Source organism: Coniosporium apollinis, assembly GCF_000281105.1.
Source record: "Coniosporium apollinis CBS 100218 chromosome Unknown supercont1.7, whole genome shotgun sequence".
In the NCBI taxonomy this organism is placed as follows: domain Eukaryota; kingdom Fungi; phylum Ascomycota; class Dothideomycetes; genus Coniosporium; species Coniosporium apollinis.
In genome coordinates, this window is record NW_006913269.1 from 341512 (window position 1) to 361504 (window position 19993).

At 55.3% G+C, this 19993-nt stretch overlaps 8 protein-coding genes across 8 annotated transcripts; 2 read left to right on the plus strand and 6 right to left on the minus strand.

Annotated features, from left to right (window-relative positions):
- Positions 1–183: 183 nt before the first annotated feature.
- On the minus strand, positions 184–3861 carry W97_02024 (uncharacterized protein; the record flags this gene model as incomplete). Its single annotated transcript, XM_007779926.1, has 2 exons — positions 184–3016; positions 3221–3861. 2 exons carry the CDS (start codon positions 3859–3861, stop codon positions 184–186), a joined length of 3474 nt encoding a protein of 1157 aa, XP_007778116.1.
- A 738-nt stretch (positions 3862–4599) lies between these two features.
- Positions 4600–5559, minus strand: W97_02025 (uncharacterized protein; the record flags this gene model as incomplete). The annotated part of the gene is made up of 1 exon (XM_007779927.1): positions 4600–5559. One exon carries the CDS (start codon positions 5557–5559, stop codon positions 4600–4602), a length of 960 nt encoding a protein of 319 aa, XP_007778117.1.
- A 1297-nt stretch (positions 5560–6856) lies between these two features.
- W97_02026 (uncharacterized protein) lies at positions 6857–7280 on the minus strand (the record flags this gene model as incomplete). The annotated part of the gene is made up of 2 exons (XM_007779928.1): positions 6857–6995; positions 7051–7280. The coding sequence occupies 2 exons, from the start codon at positions 7278–7280 to the stop codon at positions 6857–6859; spliced, it is 369 nt and encodes a 122-aa protein (XP_007778118.1).
- A 1393-nt stretch (positions 7281–8673) lies between these two features.
- W97_02027 (uncharacterized protein) lies at positions 8674–11341 on the minus strand (the record flags this gene model as incomplete). Its single annotated transcript, XM_007779929.1, has 4 exons — positions 8674–10226; positions 10296–10507; positions 10554–10804; positions 10859–11341. 4 exons carry the CDS (start codon positions 11339–11341, stop codon positions 8674–8676), a joined length of 2499 nt encoding a protein of 832 aa, XP_007778119.1.
- Positions 11342–11875: 534 nt separating this feature from the next.
- Positions 11876–12502, minus strand: W97_02028 (uncharacterized protein; the record flags this gene model as incomplete). Its single annotated transcript, XM_007779930.1, has 2 exons — positions 11876–12379; positions 12431–12502. 2 exons carry the CDS (start codon positions 12500–12502, stop codon positions 11876–11878), a joined length of 576 nt encoding a protein of 191 aa, XP_007778120.1.
- Positions 12503–13023: 521 nt separating this feature from the next.
- W97_02029 (uncharacterized protein) lies at positions 13024–13978 on the plus strand (the record flags this gene model as incomplete). Its single annotated transcript, XM_007779931.1, has 2 exons — positions 13024–13129; positions 13179–13978. The coding sequence occupies 2 exons, from the start codon at positions 13024–13026 to the stop codon at positions 13976–13978; spliced, it is 906 nt and encodes a 301-aa protein (XP_007778121.1).
- A 945-nt stretch (positions 13979–14923) lies between these two features.
- On the plus strand, positions 14924–18289 carry W97_02030 (uncharacterized protein; the record flags this gene model as incomplete). Its single annotated transcript, XM_007779932.1, has 1 exon — positions 14924–18289. The coding sequence occupies one exon, from the start codon at positions 14924–14926 to the stop codon at positions 18287–18289; it is 3366 nt and encodes a 1121-aa protein (XP_007778122.1).
- Positions 18290–19007: 718 nt separating this feature from the next.
- Positions 19008–19946, minus strand: W97_02031 (uncharacterized protein; the record flags this gene model as incomplete). The annotated part of the gene is made up of 2 exons (XM_007779933.1): positions 19008–19526; positions 19650–19946. The coding sequence occupies 2 exons, from the start codon at positions 19944–19946 to the stop codon at positions 19008–19010; spliced, it is 816 nt and encodes a 271-aa protein (XP_007778123.1).
- Between the last annotated feature and the right edge of the window lie 47 nt (positions 19947–19993).

Below are 19993 nucleotides of genomic sequence, written 5' to 3' on the forward strand. Positions count from 1 at the left end.
GGAAGCGGACACAGATAGTCCTTTGCGTTGTAGTCAGATGTACCCTTTAGAAGCGCCTGATAACGGACCACACCATCAAGAGCTACGCACACGCCACGAGCGCTTCCGGTGCCGCAAGTACAGCGTTGACATGGCCCTTACAAAGTCAGTCCCCGTCGCAACGAAGTCTTGAGTGTTGCTCACCTACACGGCCCAGTCATCTTCAGCTCCCCTCATCAACTTCTCCCTCTCCAATCTTTCCCTCTCCTGCATCAACGCAAGCAGGTCGTTCGTGCTCGCTCTGGTCATACTAACCACACTCGTTACGCTCATGTTCTTGTCGTGCAAGTGCCGCATGCGGCCCGGCAGGCTCTTTGAACTCGTCTCCGAGTAGATGTAGGATGCGGACTTCCTGTTGTTATAATGAAGAGGCGACGACTGACGAGTTGGCGAACTGATAGTGTCGTCGCGCGAGGCTGCTCTGTGCTGATTTAATGGCTTGTCACTCAGGAGGGCATTGTTACTTTCGGAGGTGCCAGGCAGGTGCACGCAGCTCCCATAGTACTTCGACCAGCGGAGTGCAGCAGGCATAGCATGATCGCGTTCCGCCGAACCATCAATACGACTTGGCAGTGCCCCGGACATGAGCGGCTCGAAAGATGTAGCAGTTGGATCGACTCCCTCATCGTGAGCGTTGGACAATGTACGTGATTTTGATGGGCCGGCATTGCTGAACGCAAACTCCCACTTGCCGCCGTTAGACTCTTGTTTGAGGGCTGGCTTAGGCGTCCACTTCTTCAAGTCTTCATTATCTCGGCTCTCTGCCTTCGCAGCTGTGTGCTTCTTGGCTTTCTTGCCTTCTGCCTCCGTGTTGACAACAGCCACCTCTGGGATGCTACTGAACATAACGGGCGCCAGCAGCTCCAACTCCGGATATTCAAGTTTCCCGCCCGTGGCGATGCTCGTCCTGTGGCCGCTTCCGTACCGCCTAAATTCTCTGCTCTGGCTCCTGAAGATACTGGCGTAGTTTTTCAGAAAGTTCTTGCCGAACGTCATGCTTTTGCTCTTGACCATGCCAGTTTTGGCCTTCTTTTTCTGAGCCGCCTTGCGCTTGATTGTGTTCTCGCTGTCCGAGCCCGTGGAGTCGCCACCAGGAGCAAACACGGCAGCAAAGTCTCGCGCAATGACGTTATCAGCTGCTCCTGCGCTGCCTGTACGTTGCGGTCGAGTATGACTGGGATAGCGAGACCAGGCGCTGATTTCGGCAGTCGAGTCGTCTACGCTTTCCTCTTTGCGAGAGCTTGCGATCGAGTGAAAGGACGCGACCGAGGCGTAAGAGGCAACCGATGATTTTGCTGTAAGTGATGGGCCTGTGGACTTCCCTCCAGCGAGTTCAGGCGGTACCAGGAAATCTCCGCGTTTAATGTAAGACATGGAACGAATCTGTCTGGTGTCGGCAAGACTCGGCCGTCCCTCTCTCTCCGTTGGGTCGACCATGCTGGACGGCCTCCTAGGACTTGGGATCGCAACGCTAGCACTCCTTTCCCTGAACAGACCAGCTGACTGCGCATTTTCCGGCGAGAGGTACATGGCTGATTTTTCCTTTTGGTATGCTTTCCTAGCTCTCTCCCATAGCGCACCCGCTTGATCGACATCGCCATGGAAGACCATGGAGCGTTGGAGCCGGGTAGGCTTGCGTTCTTCAATGGGAGCTTCGTCGTACGTCGAGCCATCAAACATCGATAGTGCCCGCATGCCTTTCTTGCTTTTGTGGTGAAACAGCCCAAAGCCCTTGCGGTTCTTGGACTTGGCCTTCTTTGTCGGCGGCGAAGGGGTGAGCTCTTCCCTGAATCTCGAATCCTTGCCAACACTGCTGGAGCTAGAGTTGTTGAAGGCTGCCGTCGATCCATCTGGATGTTTTCTTGAGTCACGAGCATTATGAGGCCAGACTTCTTCGTTCAGCGTCTTTAGATGGCTACGTGGGACCACTGGCGTTGGAGCAGGACTTGGCTTGCTCGGCGACCTGCCCGAAAGCGGCGTGTTTGTCTGTGATCTATCTACTATTGTCTCGTTGCGTAATGTTGACTGTGGCACAGTATAGGCAGATGGTACTGGCGGCAACATCAGACTTTCGGGACTGTTCGGTCTAGTTGAGTAGACTGAAGATGCTTCGCTGACGACGTTGCCCCATGCGTTAGGTACTTTGGTGCTGGCAAATCCAGAGCTTGACTGACGCTGATGCCTTGAGGCGGGTGCTGCTTTTGACTTGATGCTTAGGCTTGAGCGAGCGCGCCCATGCTGAACTCCCGAAGCCTGCTTGATGGACGGCGCGACGGATAACGTGGATGCAGACCGAAGATGCTGGGAGATACGCATGTTGTAGAGATGCACAGATGCGTTGCACGACTTCGGCTCATCCACCTCAGTCTCTAGCTCGTTCGACCTTGACGGATCTAAGCGGCGCTTCCGATCGAGCTGTGATGTTTTCCTGTCAACACCTCGTTTGTTGGACTTGACAGAGGCGGATTCGGCGTTCTCATTGGACTCCGTTTCCAGTGCATCACGCCTTGATCGCCGGTTCTCATCGGGCAGCGCGTCCGCCACAGGCTGCGTGTGCTTTGAAGCCGAGACCGGCATGCTGGTTAGGGGCCACTCGTCGGCATCAACTTCGTTGCTGATGCTCTGGACACCTAAGTCCTTTCTACTGGTGATTAGTGGAACCGGCGGCACGTCTTCCATTGAATGGTCATTGCCGGGTACGGAGAGCTTCCAAAGAGGAGAATTGACAGAGCTGGCGGCGCTTGGAACACGCTTCGGCAGAATCTGCGGCGGCGGAGGTGGCATGCTAATAGAGTGCTCAGACAGCGAGCGTCGGATAGCACGTACATGGCGTATCTCAGAGGCGATGTCCGGAACACTAGTGGACTCAGGGATGCGACGAACATCCGATACCTTGAGTATAGTCTCCTTGGAGTTGCCCAGTTCGTCGTCCTCGAAGAAGGCTTTCATGGTAGGGTTTCGACTAGGTCTCTGGTCCCTGCAACAAGTGGTTAGTAGCTGTAAGCTAGTTCAACAAGCCTTCCTCAGTGTGAGTTGTTTTGCGGTGACAGAAGCTGTGATAGACTATGAAATGACTGTCGTGAGGCCTGCCGCGCCCGAAAGCCCAACAAGCCTGTAGCCGATACAAGCAGCAGTGACACTGGACACCTTGACAGGATCTGAGCGGGTAAACGTCACTTACTGCTCATGTCCAGGCCGAGTCCACTCGATGCTCCTCAGGTCAGTCCGTCTAAAAGACTCGGCTCGAGACCTTATCGGTGAGCCGTCGCCGGGTGATGGACTGTAAAGTTGGAAGGACTCGAGTGTCGCCTCTTCAATGGCCTCTGCGTCAGAATCGTAACCTCCCTCGGCTCTCGCCTGATCACTCAGCAGATCTTTACTGAGCTTCTGCTTCATAGTCTGCAGTTCATTGCTAGTGGAATTGCCTGACGAGCCGCGGGCGCCGGCTTTTCGCCTTTTGCCCTGGCTGTGAGCGGATTTGGTGCTGGTAAAGGAAAGCCTCTTCCGCAGTCGAGCCGCGAAGTTCTCTGGCTTGAAGTCGGCATCATGGGATGTACTGATTGCGTCGTGGCGGCTGCGACGGATATCCGGAGGGAAGGCGTCTCCATCTGCTGCCTCGAATATGGTTTGTAGTTCATGCTCTATGTCTTCTGTGCGAGTGGTGTTGTATCTCGATCCATCCACTTGAGGAGACTCATGAAGCAGCGGTTGCTGAGGTTTGGATACATCCGATACCCTGGCGTTGGGCAATGGGGGAGAGTCTGACCGCTGCTCAGCAGTGCAGCAAAGTTCCGTCGAGTCTCGTTTCTTAGATTTCGCCATCTGAGGGACTCTTTATGGATACCTTGCCGGTGATGCTGTTGAAGCTCGACTGAAACAGATCGGAAAACGAATGGAACCAGATTCAGCGGCACTGGAAACAGCCATGGCAAAGACAGGTAGAGTTAGAAGCAAGAGTAGCCCACAGCGGGATGTTGAAAGGCAAGAAGTGGTCGACATCTTGCAAGTGAGATCTGCCTCGTAGGGGTTGGCCAAAAACAGAAGGAACGCCGCAGAGAGTGGAGACACCCAGATATGCTGAACTTTATGACAGAAATACTGAGAAATGTTGGCAGCTTTTACATGCATTGCAAACGTGAAGATCTAGACTGGTGCATTCCTGCTGCGATGCGTTCTTCGAAAAGGGTTGCTCGACATGTGCTGCTACGCTGTGAGGCGTACGTGAACCCTTATGGCTAAACTGGCCAAGGGACTGAACTGTACATGGATTAGGTACGTAGTCAGGCAACAGAGGCGGTCATTGCCACATATCAAGATGCTGCAAGCAGAGCACGTGGGCCTATCCCATGGTGCGTATGATGCAAGACCTGATTATTTCGCCGTAGCGAGCTGTATACGAGGCCAATGACTTCCCCAGTGCATCTTACGACACTCCTAACATCTAGGGGTTGAGCGCTTCCCTCATGTCCTCGTACGGATCGCAGCACAGTGTGGTGAAGGCTCTTCGAGGGGATCAGTCGGACCTTTGGTTCTGCAATGCTTGTTTGGCGATATTATCCCTCAAGCCATCTTCGCGCCCCTAGCATCATCCTTATACAACCCCAGCTCCTTAACCCAACCAGCCACGCTGGGCGTCAGTAACTTGCCCACCTCGTCCCAATCGCCTCTATTAGCCGCCTTCCTCGCCCTCGTGCTGCTGACACCCACGCCTTCATCTCCTGGCACCATGTCCAGCCGCTCCGCCCACTCCGGCTTGAAGCCTTCGCTCTCGAGCTCGCCTTTCCTCAAGCGGTCCAGGTAGCCCCTCTGCTCATCTGCTGTACCGAACTCGCTCGAAGACTCGTCCTTCGGATTTGCGGGCCGTTGCGTAACGCGCAGCTTATGGCCCGCCTCGAAGAACGGAGCGAGTGCTGAGAGCGGAGGAGTGTACTCCTTGTAGTACTTCGGAGCGGTAAAGCGGATGAGTGTGTCATAGCCTACCAGGTGGACGTGCTTGACGCCTTTGGGGTATGGACTCGATTCGGCGGAATCAATTGCCGCGGACTTATCGGAGTAGTACGGTGCTGTTGTTAGGCCAATGTCTATAGGCACACTAACAGCGGGCGGTGTAGGGGCGGACTTGTTTGAGGATGTGGAGGAGGCTCCCGAAAGCTCTTGTGTGAGATCCTCGGCGAAGAGAGTCATCAGAGCCAGACGGTGCTCGAAGCTTGCGGGACTGGGCGCCTTGTCCGCGTTCATGGTGCTCAGCAGGAGGAGGAAACGGAAGGGCTGGGCATCGTTGGGGCTTGGATTGCGGAGGGCGGAGGTAGCTAGGGAGAGGTGGGCGATTGAGGGTGGGTTGAATGAGGAGTCGAGGATGTAGAGAGTTTTGGGAGGTCGCGATGCTCCATTAGATTGAGGCGGATTGACGGTGCGTACTACCCGAAAGGCGGATGAGGAAGACTTAAAGGCATTGAGGGCAGACTCAAGGGACGGTAATTGTGTGCGCATGAAAGCGACACGGATAGCTGTGTCTGCCATGACATTTGACTGTTACGAGTTGGAGTACGTGGTTGGTACTAATGGCCTCAAGATATGTCCGGTGCGGTCAGGGCCGGAGAACTGCAGTCTATCTCAAGATTCAATGCACGGACCAGTCCGGTGTTGAGTTCCGTCACGAAGATAAACTAACCTCATGATACCCAAGATCTCTCACTCCACGTGCCCGAAGAGTTCAGAAGCTAAGTTCTGACACTGCTATCTTGAAAGCTCCGTGAGCACCTGGAAAATGCTTTTCAGCAGCTCATCAAGTCCGGGCATGTCGGCAAGGCTCTACCCAGCCAGGTTGACTTAGCAGACGGTGCAGTTCAGACCTCCTTTTAGCTCGCAGTCGGTAAGATTGCCGAACCCCGCGCCATGTAGTGATCATGGCTTAAAGTATTGCTTAGTTTGGCTTGCCCGACTGATAAAGCCATCATTATTCTTTGTCAGTTCTTGAACACCCTACGATGAGCGCGATAGAGGATGAAGTGCAACGGCGATTTACTCAAAATTCTACTGGAGCAAGCAAGCAAGAAGCAGGACTCTCCGATTCCCCAGAAGTAATGCTTTAATACTGCTCCCGTCCTCAACTCACCACTGATGCTCTTTGCAGCGAACGGATCAAAGGTCGTGAAAGATGGGACCGGGTTCGGAGCCTCACTTTCGACGCCAGTTACTTCGGCCTGTGGGCTTCCACTACTCCTATACATGAGATACATTACGACACTCGTGCTTTTGACCCAAAGAACTACTTGTTCGGCCGCTATCAGAAGGAGGAGGTGACTGTAGGTCAGGACGGGAAGATCACCATTGGCTTTAGATTCACCAACCACCGGGTGGATATTACTAATGGCTGGTTCAGCATTAACTACCGCAGGTAACCTAAACGAGTTCACGTATGGAAGTCGAGTTCAGTTGTACGACAACCCGGGCTTGCAACTACAGCGCGGAGGTCTGGATGGGTGATAGCTCTGTGTATGGAGGCCTGTGGTGGCAGGAAGCACCCAGAATACCGCGCGTATAAAACTCTCACGCCCTCAAATTTTACATACACTAAGAGTAAGGACAGAATGAGAATCATGAATCTCGTTTAAACCTTCAAACACCAACTCCGCTTCGTCGCCGAAATGACCGTGATACCTCCGTACATCCGTACCTTCCGAGTTCGAAGCCGCTGTACATGAAAGTCGATTTTCGCATACAATGCACTATCATATGCATAACGCCTTATGATCTCCGATTTTAAAGAGCGCCAAGAAGTCCGACGATGTAGGCAATGTGAAGCTGAAGTGATAGCTTAATGCAGTCTGAAAGACGCACCAGTCGCTGTCGGAAACGCTCCGGTGGCGGTAGGGAACGCAGTGCCTGACACTCCGGTCGAGCTAGTAGCAGTGCCGTTGAAGAATATGCCCGAGTAAAGAGTGCCGTTCTGGCAGCTAAGATCATAAAAGTCAATACTATTTTCAACCACTTGCCATAGGTCATACATACTTGTACTGGCTGGGATCGTAGCAGTGGTCACCGCAGGGCTGAGTTGGCCTGCCGTTGTTGATGGGACACAACTTTCCATCGAAGCAGGTGTACTCAGAGGGTCTGTAGCCAGCATTGCCGCATTCTTCGATGCCGGTGGCATTGGTCTGACGAAAGTTCAGGGTGTACGAGCGGGAGAAGGGCGAGGCTGCGGCAAGGGCGCCGAGTGTGAGGAAAGCGAGGAGCTGCATGGTGTAGGAAAGCGAATGTGAATTGAAGTTTGCAGGTAGGAGTTGCGATAATACAGAAACTTTTGCAAAGTGATCAAAGACTTTTGACTGCTTTTCAGGAAGAAAGTCTTTTCAAGAAGTGGCAGTCGTTAATATATCATTCCATAAGCCACGACGGCAACCCACATCGCCACACCGATCGGTTGCACTCAACACGCCACTACAGGGGAGCTGTGTGAAAAGAAGGCTAAGAACATAGGGTCGTTGTTCATCTACTGCTACTGCGTGAGGATAGCCAGCTGAATTCACCGAGATGGCAACACTTGCCGAAGCTGTGCCCTGAGCATTGCGTTACCGTCAATCCGGACCACCCAGCAAGATGTCCGGACATGCATGATAGATCTGTCACAGCCAGGCTAGCGGATCCAGCCTCAGAGCCACGTACTTTGCCAAGAAGGAGCTTCTTTCCGCTAGCTCCATGGAACAGGCACGGTGGATCTCAAATCACAGGGCATGGCGCATCCATCGCTCTCGCTAGTACGAGATCTCCGGGATGGATGACGCTGGTATGGAGGTGTTGAGGGCTCGGTTGCGGTCGTTGGGATCCCGGTCTTTCCAGATTGTCAGTGGCGCAATTGGCGGCGGCTGCTCCCGCCGCTATTCTGGGATCTTGCTGCAACGGAACGACCTGGATTCCATTTCAGCGACAAGGATTCCCAGCCCCCAGGCCTCTACTCCAAACTGGAGATATCTTCCTGCCACTTTTCGGGTCTCCGCTGTACATTAGCTTATGACCTCTCTGATGGGCTAGAGACGACAATTGAAGCTAAACCATTGATACTATGCGGGTAATGAACACTCTAGGTGCAATGCCTGCACTCGAGTCAGATCGAAGCGTAATTCTACGCTGACGACGGCTGATTGGGAAAATCGGAAAGTCGGAAAGTCGGAGAAGGCTGGACAGATTCAGCAGCTACAAGCAGCCAGTAAAAGAGCTGTAAGGTGGGAGGTTGCTTGAGTCTCGACATCGCCAGCGTACGTAATGTTGCTCGTCGTACAGATCTGCCGGCTGTGATCACCTCGCCGGTCGTGCCTGGTTCTCGGGGAGGCGAAGTGCGACATCCGCACTAACTGATACGAGACCTAGCGCTCTACACCTAGCTCGAAGTAGGTGGGGTAGAGTACGCGTCCGAATAGAGTCGATCCTGTGTGCACCTTGGACTCATGCTGAACGACAGAAATGTGGAGTAAGCAGATAGGGTGCAGAAAATATGATTCTTCGCCAGTCCGATACATTCTTGAAGCAACAAAAAACCCCAGCCACATGATAAAATAGGGCAGTGATGAGCTCGATTCAGGAACTAAGCATTCGGTGAAATCGTTGTAAACCATGTTGGCAACACTCAGGCAACAGCTACCTCCGCACACTACGCCGTCCACCAGTTGATGGAAAGAGCCCTCTTGAACCTGCATAGTCCGAGTCTCTCATAGCAAAACCGCCGCGGCGAGTGTCACTACCCCGAAGTGGCAGACCCGCAGGCCCACTTCTGGCACCTTTGATGCTCAGAACATCATCTCGAGCTAATCTTCTTGCAGTTAATGAGCCTCCGTAGTAACTAACAGCCGGGGGCAGACTTAAAGGCAGCGGCGCCACTTGCCGCACGTAGGAGCTACCCATCGTTGACGGTGGCGCGGCAAACGCATAGGGCTGGTTTTGTGTGTAAGCGTTTGCGGGAGGTACGCCTGGTCGTCTGAAAAAGCCTGCTTCGTTCCGGGGCATTGGCGACATAAGAAATGGTTGCGAGATGTGGCGGTCGTTGTACGCTGGAGCTTCTCGCCGGTATATGGGTTCGTTTTTCACGTTATATGGTGAGGTGATGAAAGACAGTCCGTTGATGCTGCGCGGTTCGCGCCAGTCTGGAGGGGCTGCTGGAGCCATGCGATAGCTGTGAGCGATCTGCTGCATTGTTCCCGGACGAGGGGCGGTCAGAACCTGCGACGGCTGTCTGCTATGATTATTGTGGAAGTTCGAAGTAGTATTCCTAAAGAAAGGACTGGCGACAGAGTCTTGCCGAGATACAGCGGCGGAGTAGAGACGCTGTTGCGGCGCAGGCGTTGCCTGGATGTCGGGGGTCTGGATGTTTCGAGAAGACGGTGGGAAGTGTGCGGAGTATGCTGACTCGGTTGGTCCTTGCTGTTGCGGGTACTTGTTCATTGCCGTCCCATTGTACGTTTCCCTGTTCATGGAGGAGCTAGAGTACTGTTGCAAGAGCACGCCGGGAGCTCCATCGTACGCGTATTTGTTTTCCATGGCGGCATTTGGCAGAGTCTGTTGCGAACTCTCCTTGAGTACTTGCTGCTGAGGGTAGCCGGGGGAATGAGCATGGATTTGCGTGTTGGTGGTACCAGGCCCGCGATCGAGGGGTTTGAGGAAGGGCACATCATCGCGTTGCGTGCGATGGTCGGTCTTCGTCCGTGTCTGGGTAAGAGGTTTGAAAGGCGCCTGGACGCCTCGCGGTGATTCCACATCACGAGAGGCAACTTCTCTCGGTATAGGCCGTCGAGACGGAGCTGTGGGCAAAGCTCCGCTCATGTAAACAGACGGCGACTCCTCCATGCTGCTGCTCAACCGTATCTGGCTCACACCTTCCTCCAGTTGACTACGTCGGTTCGCACTTTGCCAACTGCCGTTTTCGTAGACTGGAAGATCTGGTTTGCCATTTCTGCTCTGGTTTGAGTCAGACCTGTTGGATTCTAGGCTGGGACGGTGACCGCCGGTCGACTCCCTATTTGGTTCCCGGCTGTGCGGCGGCGCATTGCTCCTTCGAGTGATCGACAACGAAGGAGGGGGCATTAGGTCCCTGCTGCTCTTGGGACGCTTGGCTTGTAGATAGTTCTGCTCGGTAAACTCCTGAAGCTTTCTTTTCCTGCCAGAAGACGTCATCTCATGGGACTCGCTTGAGCGATCTAACAATGTGTAACGGTTAGCAATGCCCGGAAGCGCACGCGTGAACGGGTAATCGTTCGCGGGCTCACCTTGATTGTTGCTGCTACGGTCGGCCTGCCTCATGCCGGGAGTATGCGCTACTGCCTGGACTTCTGGTCTCCCGGGCGCAGCGGATTGACGTGTCCCCCCTGCTCTTGAAGCACTTAGCAGGTGTCTATCGTCCGCCAGCTGCAACGAGTAATTGGTCTTTGGCACTTCATAACCAAGCGTGACAAGCTGCGCCTTCAGCGAGTCGTTTTCTCTGGTGAAAGTTAGCGCAGTGAACCCCCCAGTATACACGTTCTTACTTCGCTATTGCACTGACTACGCCTAGGTAGTGTCGTATGGCTGGCTCGCGCTCTTCCCAGTATCTGAGCTTTGCCTCGCTCTTCTCCAGCGCTTTCGCTCTTGTCTTGAGATCCTTCACTCGGTCCTCTAGTGTTTGGTGCGACGAGAGGAGGTCTTCGATGGTTCGTTCCGCCTCGGCTTGTGTTTGCGCAGCCTGCGTAGACTTCTGCAGCACCTTCGTACTGAACCGTATGAGCTGCAGATATTGGAACTACATGTTTCTTAGCCTCCTTAGCCCTGTAACGCTGTACTGAGTGTTGCTCACGCGTAGTGCCTCCATACCGGCACCATTTCCATCCAGCCTGACTGGTGGCGATTCAAACCAGGATCTGGGAATCGCTTCGTCATAACTGCCTTCTTGAGTGCCTCGTATGCCGTAAAGGCTCTTCATCCGGCCGTCATTCTTCTCAACAATGCAGAGCGGACATGGCGCGCGTGGCTGCTCGCCTTCAGGGTGGAACGGCGCTCCTGTAGGCCGCGCTTCCGTCAGCTTCCTGTGGATAAATGTAGAGACAGTCTTCTCCTTATACTGACCTCCGCCTTGGAGATGTTCGCCACACGTCAGATGAGCGCATTCAGTAAGCCAGAGCTTCGTGGCGATTTGCGCCTCTGGACTTCGACCGTCGCGTATCCCTCGGGTGTTGTGGACGTTTTTGTAGATATCTGACAAAGTGGCCTGACAAATGGAACAGCTAAAGATGACTTCAGACGGTGATATAGATAAAGATAGTGCGTTGTGGTCCTCCATCGCGACCGAGTGGTGAGATGATAAGTGATCGTGGACGTGGAGGTGGGACATTGATCTGTTCGCCTCAGTCCACACAACCTTCCACAATAACTTCCAACGAAAGACACCCTTGCATGCAGATATTCGATGTTTATGGGACATCACACAGAGGCAAATAGCTAGCGATGCCGAGAACAATTTTGAAGGCACGTGATTTGAGACACCTCGCTTTGAGGTTGGTGCCCCTACAACGGTTATCGCAAGACTTTGGGAGCAGAGAGCGAGATGCAGAGGCTTAGAACCGCCGTCCACCAGTCATTTACAGGCGCGTGTTTATGAAAACGGAACATTTTCATCACTTGAACCCTGGTTCCCATCTGCGAGTTACAACAGAAATGGCAGGTCACGTTACTAGCACAGCTTGAGACAATATGTACAACTGCTGTCCCGAAGAAGCATCACGCGTTGCGTCCATGCGGATTTACTCAAATGTCCGGCATGGGTAGCTGGAACAGATTAGCAATGCGTCTAGGTGATCCATGTCAACAACTTGACTTACTCTCCATTATAAGACTGCTCCTTCAAAATCCCGTACTTCTTCACACCGTCATGCAGTGACAGCCCAGTAGGCAATGGCGGCATGCCACTGGGACCTAGGACGCTAGAAGCAACGCCCTTCTCCTTCTTCAAGTACGCTGCCAGCCCCTTCTCCCCTTCTTCCTTCACCGCCACAAGCTGCTTCGCACCCGCGTCCCCAATCTGCAGTACTTCGTCCTTGGGATTCGCCTTGCTCCCCACGGTCAGCAGCGCCACGACATCCCCCTGCTTCATGACGCTGATCCTCGGGTACCTCCTCCGCATGTCGCGCTTCCAGTACGGGTTCTCAGCCAAATCTGCCGCCGGAACTGTGACCGGATCGTCGTAGGTCGCGGGGTCGAGGGCGCCTGGGGGTGGGTTACGGAATTGCGGATTCAGAGGTATGCCGGTTGAGCGCTGCGGGTCGATTGCGAGGAAGCGGCTGATGCGCGCCCAGAAACCCCTGGGTTGGACGGTGTATTTCTGGTGAGTTTAGATTCTTGCTGAGAGCTGTATGACTCGCAATGGCTGTACCTTGAATTGGGCCATCTTCTTCATCTGGCCGTGGCCCGACTTGAGCGCATGGGCGGCAGGTGAAGTCGACATGGTGCCGACCTTGTGAACGCTTCTCAGCCTGAGGCGATGCTACTCTCGGATTTTTTCTGCAAGGGTGGTTCGGCTTCGGTATTGTCTGCGATTCGGGTACGAGTAAGGGTAGGTACTGATAGAGTGCTCTGCTGCGGGATGAGGTTCGGGACAAAGGTGGCCAATGCGCGCCTGCGATTATCAGCGATGTCACTGGCTGAGAGCTGGAGTGTCATTCTTTGAGCACTTCTTCTAACAGGAGCTGATCTTAAGACCCATTGCTCGTCAGACTCACACTCGAGATTCGTTACGGGAACAGAAACCGGCAGCTAAGACTATCCGTAAGGGAGCATTGCGACTGCTATCTGATCCTGGCAGCAATTGCGTATACAGCGTTGATGCCCCACCATTAAACATCGGAGTCTACTTAGTATCATCACAGCTCGTGAAGCAGCTGGGCGCTCAGACAGTTTATAGCGTCTATATCGCATCTCGAGTCTACACTTTGTTCATTCAAGCTTCGCTTGGGGTAGTCATTCAACATGTCACGACCAGAGTACACGAGGACAGCCTCAACAAACCTCAGCAGAGGAGGAGGTTCCAGGCCTCTGGAGGGGCGAGTCGCCGTTGTGACTGGTGCCTCGAGGGGTATATCAACACATGGGATCACTTCAGAACCGTCGCTAAATCTTCATAGGCATTGGCGCTGCGGTATGCCAGAATCTCGCCAGCAAGGGCTGCTCGCTCGTTATGAACTACACCAGCGACAGCTCCGCATCTCAGACCGAGAAGCTTGCGTCAGAGCTTCAATCGCAGCATGGCATCAAGGCGATCACGATCCAGGCAAACATGGGCACTGACAATGGTCCGGCGCACATAGTGGAGACGGCGAAAAACCACTTCCAGCACCCAAAGACCAAAAAGTTCCAGCTCGACATCATCGTCAACAACGCTGGCGTATCAGGCAACGTGCCAATCGAGGAGTCCGAGAGCGACGAGTTCTACCGCCAGTACAACGTCAACGTACGCGGGCCGCTGTTCCTCATGAAGGCAGCGACGCCTTACCTACCGCATGACCGCTCCGGCCGCGTCGTGAACCTGTCCAGCGTGAGCTCCAGTCTAGGCTTCGCGCAGCAGAGCATCTACGGCGGCACGAAAGCAGCGCTGGAAGCCATGACGCGGACTTGGGCGCGTGAGTTGGCCGAGCGCTGCACCGTCAATTCTATCAACCCCGGTCCGGTGGCCACGGATATGTACGCTAGCAACGGGCAGGAGTTCTTCGATATGATCAACCCTTGGTTGAAGAACACTCCGCTGGCGCATGCGAGGGAGGGCATAGATGACAAGGAGTTCGTCGACCAGGCACCGAAAGCGGGCGGTAGACCGGCGTACGAGCACGAGATTGCCGGTGTGGTTGGGATGCTGTGTCTGCCTGAAAGCGGCTGGAGTACTGGCAGTGTGGTTTGTGCTAATGGTGGAATGAGGTTCAGCTATTGAAGGATTTTCTGGGGAGCAAATCTTGGTGCCCCTCGAGAGGGTTCATAGTGGGTTTTGGGTAATGTAGCATCTGTCGCTTGGACATCCTCTGAATCGGTGGGAAGTGACTTCAATGACCCGAAGAGTGCGCAGTGCAACGTTGTTGAGCTTGTGCTTCGCCCTGGATACAAGCAGGCAGTTGGAGAGGTTTAATGTTGTGCTCCCTTCAAAACCTGCCTTGTATATTCGCATCACCGTCCAAGGATCGGTTGTCCACGTGACGTCGGGGTTGAATTCGAGCGCGGCCCTTCTCTTCGACCTCAGCTCTTAACTGCCATATCCTCGAACCTCTACTGGGCAACTTAGCTATCTACAGATCCTATTCCGGCGGCGTCTCCCGCATTGAAGGGTTCGCTCTGGCTGAGATGGCGTTCGTCAGCTCCGCCCAGCCGCGCCGATTTCTGCCATGGCTTCGCGTTGCCATGGCAAGAGGCCCACGGATTCCTGCGTTTCAGCCAGCGGATGCGCCCCGCGTCCCCCATCCGGACCCAGATACTGCATGAAGGCGGCCTGCAGACAGGGTAAAGCCCTCAATGTTATCTCGGCTTGGATCAATTGGAGAGAGCCATCGCACGTGCAGGACAGGAGTGGGTTGTTGCGCAACCGGTGGCTGGCAAGGCTGGGCCTGGTGTTTACAGCCTACCTAGGTACCCACTTCGAGGCCGCGCAGGTCTGTGATACTATCAGGACCCGATGCCCTGCCACCCCATTGTCTATACTCCGCACTTGTATCCTTGTCCCATTGTTCATCCTTCACTCTCCGGTCCTTCATCACCGAGTCCATAACTTTCGTCGCGAGCTTATGTCAAAACTCTCAACCTTCAATATGACGCGGTAGACGAACAACCCTCACAAACGGCACCCTGCTTTAGCCCACAGCGATCATACCCTCCGTTTGCAGCCATTATGAGAACATCACACCTCCTGGGCCTTCCAGCAAGCTTACTGCTGCTACTGGCCGCGCCTTCGGCAGCGCAACTTCCGTACAACCCGACCAGAATATTATCACCTCCACGAAACGAGACGAATGATCTTCTTTACGTATTCCGCCCCTCGCCAGCCTCCGCGAACCAGTTCGAGCTGCTTTCGCTGGACCTATCTTCAGAGGCGAGAGCAGACAACCTACCTCTGACGACCCTATATCCGTCGCTGCCGTTCCTCGATGCCGACACAGCGAAAGCCTTTGCTTCCGTTATTGATAGCAATGGAGATATCACCGTATACACAGGTGACTGTGCCGATGGTCCTAGTGGAGCCGAGCTGTGGAAGTTTGTGGCCAGACGGTCAGCGCGCAACGGCAACGGCTCGTGGGTGCAGGAGAAGCTGTCTCTTGACCCCGCCGAAGAGCACCGCGCTCTCGCAGGACCGAACTACCTCGCCTCAAGTATAGCGTTCTCGGGCATAGTCGGCGAAGATGGCCCCGAAAGTAGCATGTACATCTTCGGCGGGATGTGTCCATTCGAGGACGCTTCTCAAGATGAGTGGACCTCAGCTGCCAACTACTCGAACCTCATGGTCAATCTGGATCCTGCAGCAACGCCGAACGAATTCGAATTCGGCCTTACTGCGAGCCGTGGTCCCCCTATTGCGGAAGCTGGCTTCAGCATCACCCCTCTACTGCCGACGTTTTCGAACAACAGCGATGGCTCGCAAAACCAGCAGCAGAATTTCGTCTTGCTTGGTGGGCATACGGAAACTGCCTTTATCAACATGTCACAGGTCGCTCTATTCTCTTTGCCAGAGGAAGCATGGGCCTTCCTTCCGGTAGAGCAAGCTTCCAAAGACCATACTTATCTTGCTGCGCGAGATGCTGTAACTCCAACTAGCCCGAGATCTGGACACACCGCCGTGCTTACACCGGATGGACAAAGGATAGTGGTTCTAGGCGGCTGGGTTGGAGACGTCAACACACCCGCCGAGCCGCAGCTGGCAGTGCTCAATGTCGGAGCCGGTTATGGTGGCAAAACAGAATGGAGCTGGACTTTTCCACCATTGTCCAGCGATGGCCTCGCGCAAGGGACGGGCCTCTATGGTCATGGAGCGGTGATGTTACCTGGTGATGTCATGATGGTGATGGGAGGCTATTCAATACCTGCAACCTTGAGCCGTCGACTGAGGGTCCGAACAACTCAGAACACACGCAATCTCTTCTACAATGTTACCTCGAATACCTGGCTTCCGAGTTACACGCTTCCTCCAGACGCCTCCGATGGCGCTCAGCCCCACTCTGGTCCACTGTCGAGTACTTCTCAGAAAGCAGGTCTCGGCGTGGGCGTCGCAGTCGGCTTTGCAGCTGTAGTCGGACTCGTACTGTTCTACTTCTGGTTCGCTCACCGGCAGAAGAAACAACGCGAGTTCCGTGACAAGGAACTGCGAGAGCTTGGGCTTAGCGCTCAAAGCTTCAATGCTAACGGGTATGGGGAGGGTGGTATCGATGGTCGAGGCGGCAATATGTCAGCAGCGGGCTTCCTCGGTGATCGGGAAATGGCAGCGTATACTGCATATCCGTGGTCGAATGGACGACCGGCCCGAGGTGGGCAAGGGTATCGGCGCGTAAGCGCCGGTGATGCACAGCGAACTGGCGTGCTTGTAGAGGTACCGAGCCCTACACGAGGCCTACGACGTGGTGCAAATCCTCGTGGGAATTACCATCCCGCGCCACGCTACGATGAAAAGCGCAGAAGTCGAGGGTCAGGTACCATACATCCGATCAAAGAATCAGAAGAGGAGGAGCACACACCGGCAGGAATCGTACCTCACTCGGGAGGGCTACCGGAAATGAGTGAGAGAGACCGTATCGACAACCGCGCGTCTCTTTTCTCCCAGGCACCAACTCTCGATCCGTTCAGCGATCCTGACCCGCTAGGGAGCCATCCTGTCAGCGCCGTCTCTCCAAGTCCGGCGCGTGCTCGGCCGACTAGCAGCTCCTGCCCGGTATCGCCAATTGAAGAGGGTAATGCCGGACCTCAAGCCCGGGCACTGGAATGGGAGCGCGCAGCCGATCGCCTCCTACACGACCTAACCCACCCCAACAGCACCGAGTCCAGCAGCCCTGGCCGCACATCACCCTCTCACTCCGGAGAAAGCCGCACGGGTAGCAACCTCAGCGACCGCTCCGTCTGGTCCAACGTATCCGCTCGGTCGTCGAGCGGAGGCGCCGCTGTAAGCGTTGCACGCAGTATCTCGATTCGCTCTGCAAATCTCCTAAATAGTATCACCAACCCTTTTTCCACGCCCAACACCAGCCCGCCGAACGACTCCCCACCAGAAACCCGTGAAGGTCTCCGCCCACGCGCCTTCACCACCGGCGCCCGCCCCGGAAGCCAAGGTGCCGAGTCATTCATGACAGCCCAGACCTCTTTCGCAGCGCTGCAAGCTGAAGGCGAGGCGATTCTGGGCGGGCGACCGGACCGCTATCGGGATGATCCTAGCAGTCCAGTCCACCCACCTTCACCCATCGCTACCGTAGGCCTGCTTCGAGAGAAACCCAGTCCCGAGGAAACACCCGCCCCAAGCCCCTCGAAAGAGAAGCCCCGACTCAGCTGGATGGGCTCAGTCCGACGGGCCCTAAGCCGCGGCAAAACCAACGCCGGTGCCGGGAGGACTGTGAGCATGATCTCCGCGCACGCGCCCACACCGGTGCTAGAGCCATACCGCGACAACCCGTCACCCGTGCACGGCGCCAGCAAACTTGCCACAGCCCCGCGCCGCGCAGTCTCAGACGCGACGCCCTGGCGCTACAGGCGCGGGGCCCGGGACTGGGACGAGAGCAACGCGCTGGGCGACGTGGAGGACATCTGGAGGAGGACTAGCGGGGATGACTGGGGGAGCCCCGAGGATAGGAAAATGAAGGAGAGGGAGGAGGAGAGGGAACAGCAGGAGGCGGAGCGGGAGTGGGACGTGGAGGCTGCGGCGGAGAGGAGAGTTGTCCAGGTTACCTTTACGGTGCCCAGGATGCGGTTGAGGGTCGTGAATGCGGATGTTGATGGGGCGAGCTTGGTTAGTAGGGAGGAGTGTGGGGTGGAGAAGGGCGAGGTCGAGGCGGAGGGCAGCGGTGGGATTGTAGAGGAGGATGGCGGCCGGTTGCTGAAAGTGAGTAGTAGAGAGGAAGACGGGGTGGGTGTGAGGAGTAAGAGTAGTAGAGTCCTGGCGTTGGCGAGGAGCTTTGAGCAGAGGGCGGAGAGTCCAGCAACGGGCGAGGGCTCGAGGGGTCTGAGAGATACGGGCGGGGCTAGGTCTATTGCGGCACCATATGTTCGGAACGGTTTATAGGCGAGTCTGGGGATTTCAGGGATCCGCTTACAGGTCGGTGTTTGTGGATTTGATGGATAGTTCCAATCTTGTGTAAGGTCTATTAGCGGTCGTTCGTGAGCGTTTATAGCGGACAAGCAGACTTAGGTACTTAGGTAGGTATTCATGAAATACATCTCTATATCCTAGTCACTGAAAGTAATATACCCCAGAACAGGTGTGAAACAGGAGACAGCCGACGACCCGAGGCTGATGAATATGGTTACAAGGGTCAAGTTTGTCGAAATGACCCAGCCCTGTGCAGATGGCACACACACACCTGCCTCTTGGATGTCTGTCCGGCAACGACATAAACAATGAATGACGGGCATGCGATGAGCTGGCGGCGGCTGTGGGGGTCGAGGCCGGGGATACCATCGTTGGAGGAGGGGGAGGATGCGGCAAGGATGAGGGGGAGGCTGATCCGGACGATGGGAGGGAGGGCGTCAAGGGCGGTGGTGCTGGCGGCTTGTTGGGAGCTGAGGACGCTGGCGTTTGGTTAATGGGACGTTGGAGAGGGTGTGCGGGTTGCTGGGGTAGTGAGGGTGTAGGGGGTTGTGAAAGGGATGGGCGGGTTGGTCTGCTCGAGTTCTCTTTCTCGCTCAGACATACGGACAGGCGTTGACGTTGCTAACTGAACGTCTAGGTGTATTCTTCTTTCATTAACACAAAAGGTATCTTGTTACGCCATCGCCCTTTTCTACCCCAGCACCACAGCCAGGATGACGACCGTCAGCACAACCGCCAGTATCAGCAGCAAACAACACGCCTTGTTCCGCGCATTCTTCTGGTGCCGGCTCGCCGCCGTGAGCTCCACATGCGCGCCGCGCGTATCGTCCCTCACAGTCTCGACATTCTCGCTAATAATGTCCAGCTGCTCCCCCTGCTCGTGCACCATGTGCGCAACGTCTCTGAACAATTCATTCAGCTCGCCGACCGACTGCTCGATGTTGCGGATCTCGGACTCGCGCTCGATTATGAGGGACTCTTGGAAGTCGACGTCGTCTTGGGAGGCGAGGCGGAGTTGTTCTTGTTGCTGTTGTTGGGTCTGTTGCGGGCTTGTGGGGGAGCTGGGGCGGGCTTCGGCGTCGAGGGCCGCGCGTGCGGCGGATGCGGAAGAGCGCTGCTTTTCTATGGCGGTGCGTTGGAGGACTTGGAATTCGGTTAGGGAGGCTTTGAACTCGCGGTTTAGTTTTCCTTGGGTGAATTTCTGAGAGGGCTGGGTGGGTGTTAGCGTATGCTATCTCTATCGCTGCCTGTCTCGCTCAAGGCCTGGTGTAGGCCCACGTCCTTCCAGCTCCCAGATTGTGAAGCGCAAGCACCAAAGCCATCAAAGACATACCCCCAAATCAGGCCACGTGGTAAGCTTCTTCAGCCCCTCTCCAATCTCCTTGAACGCGCTGTTCGTCTCGTCGATGAGGTCCTTGACCCGCTCGCGCACCCGCTCCGTCTCGCGTTTCGTGCCCAGCAGCGCGATCTGGTTCGAGAGCCGCGTCACGTTGCTGGTCAGCGAGAACAGCTTGTCGGACAGCTCGCTGGTGAAGCGCTTGAACTCGGGGTCGTCGGCGTACTGGGGGTCGTCGGAGCGCCGCCAGTTGGTCGGCTGGGATTCGAGGTTGGAGGATTGCTGGAAGGCCATGGTGGTGGGTGGTTGGTAGGCTGAGGAGAGTGTGGTGGAGTGCGATG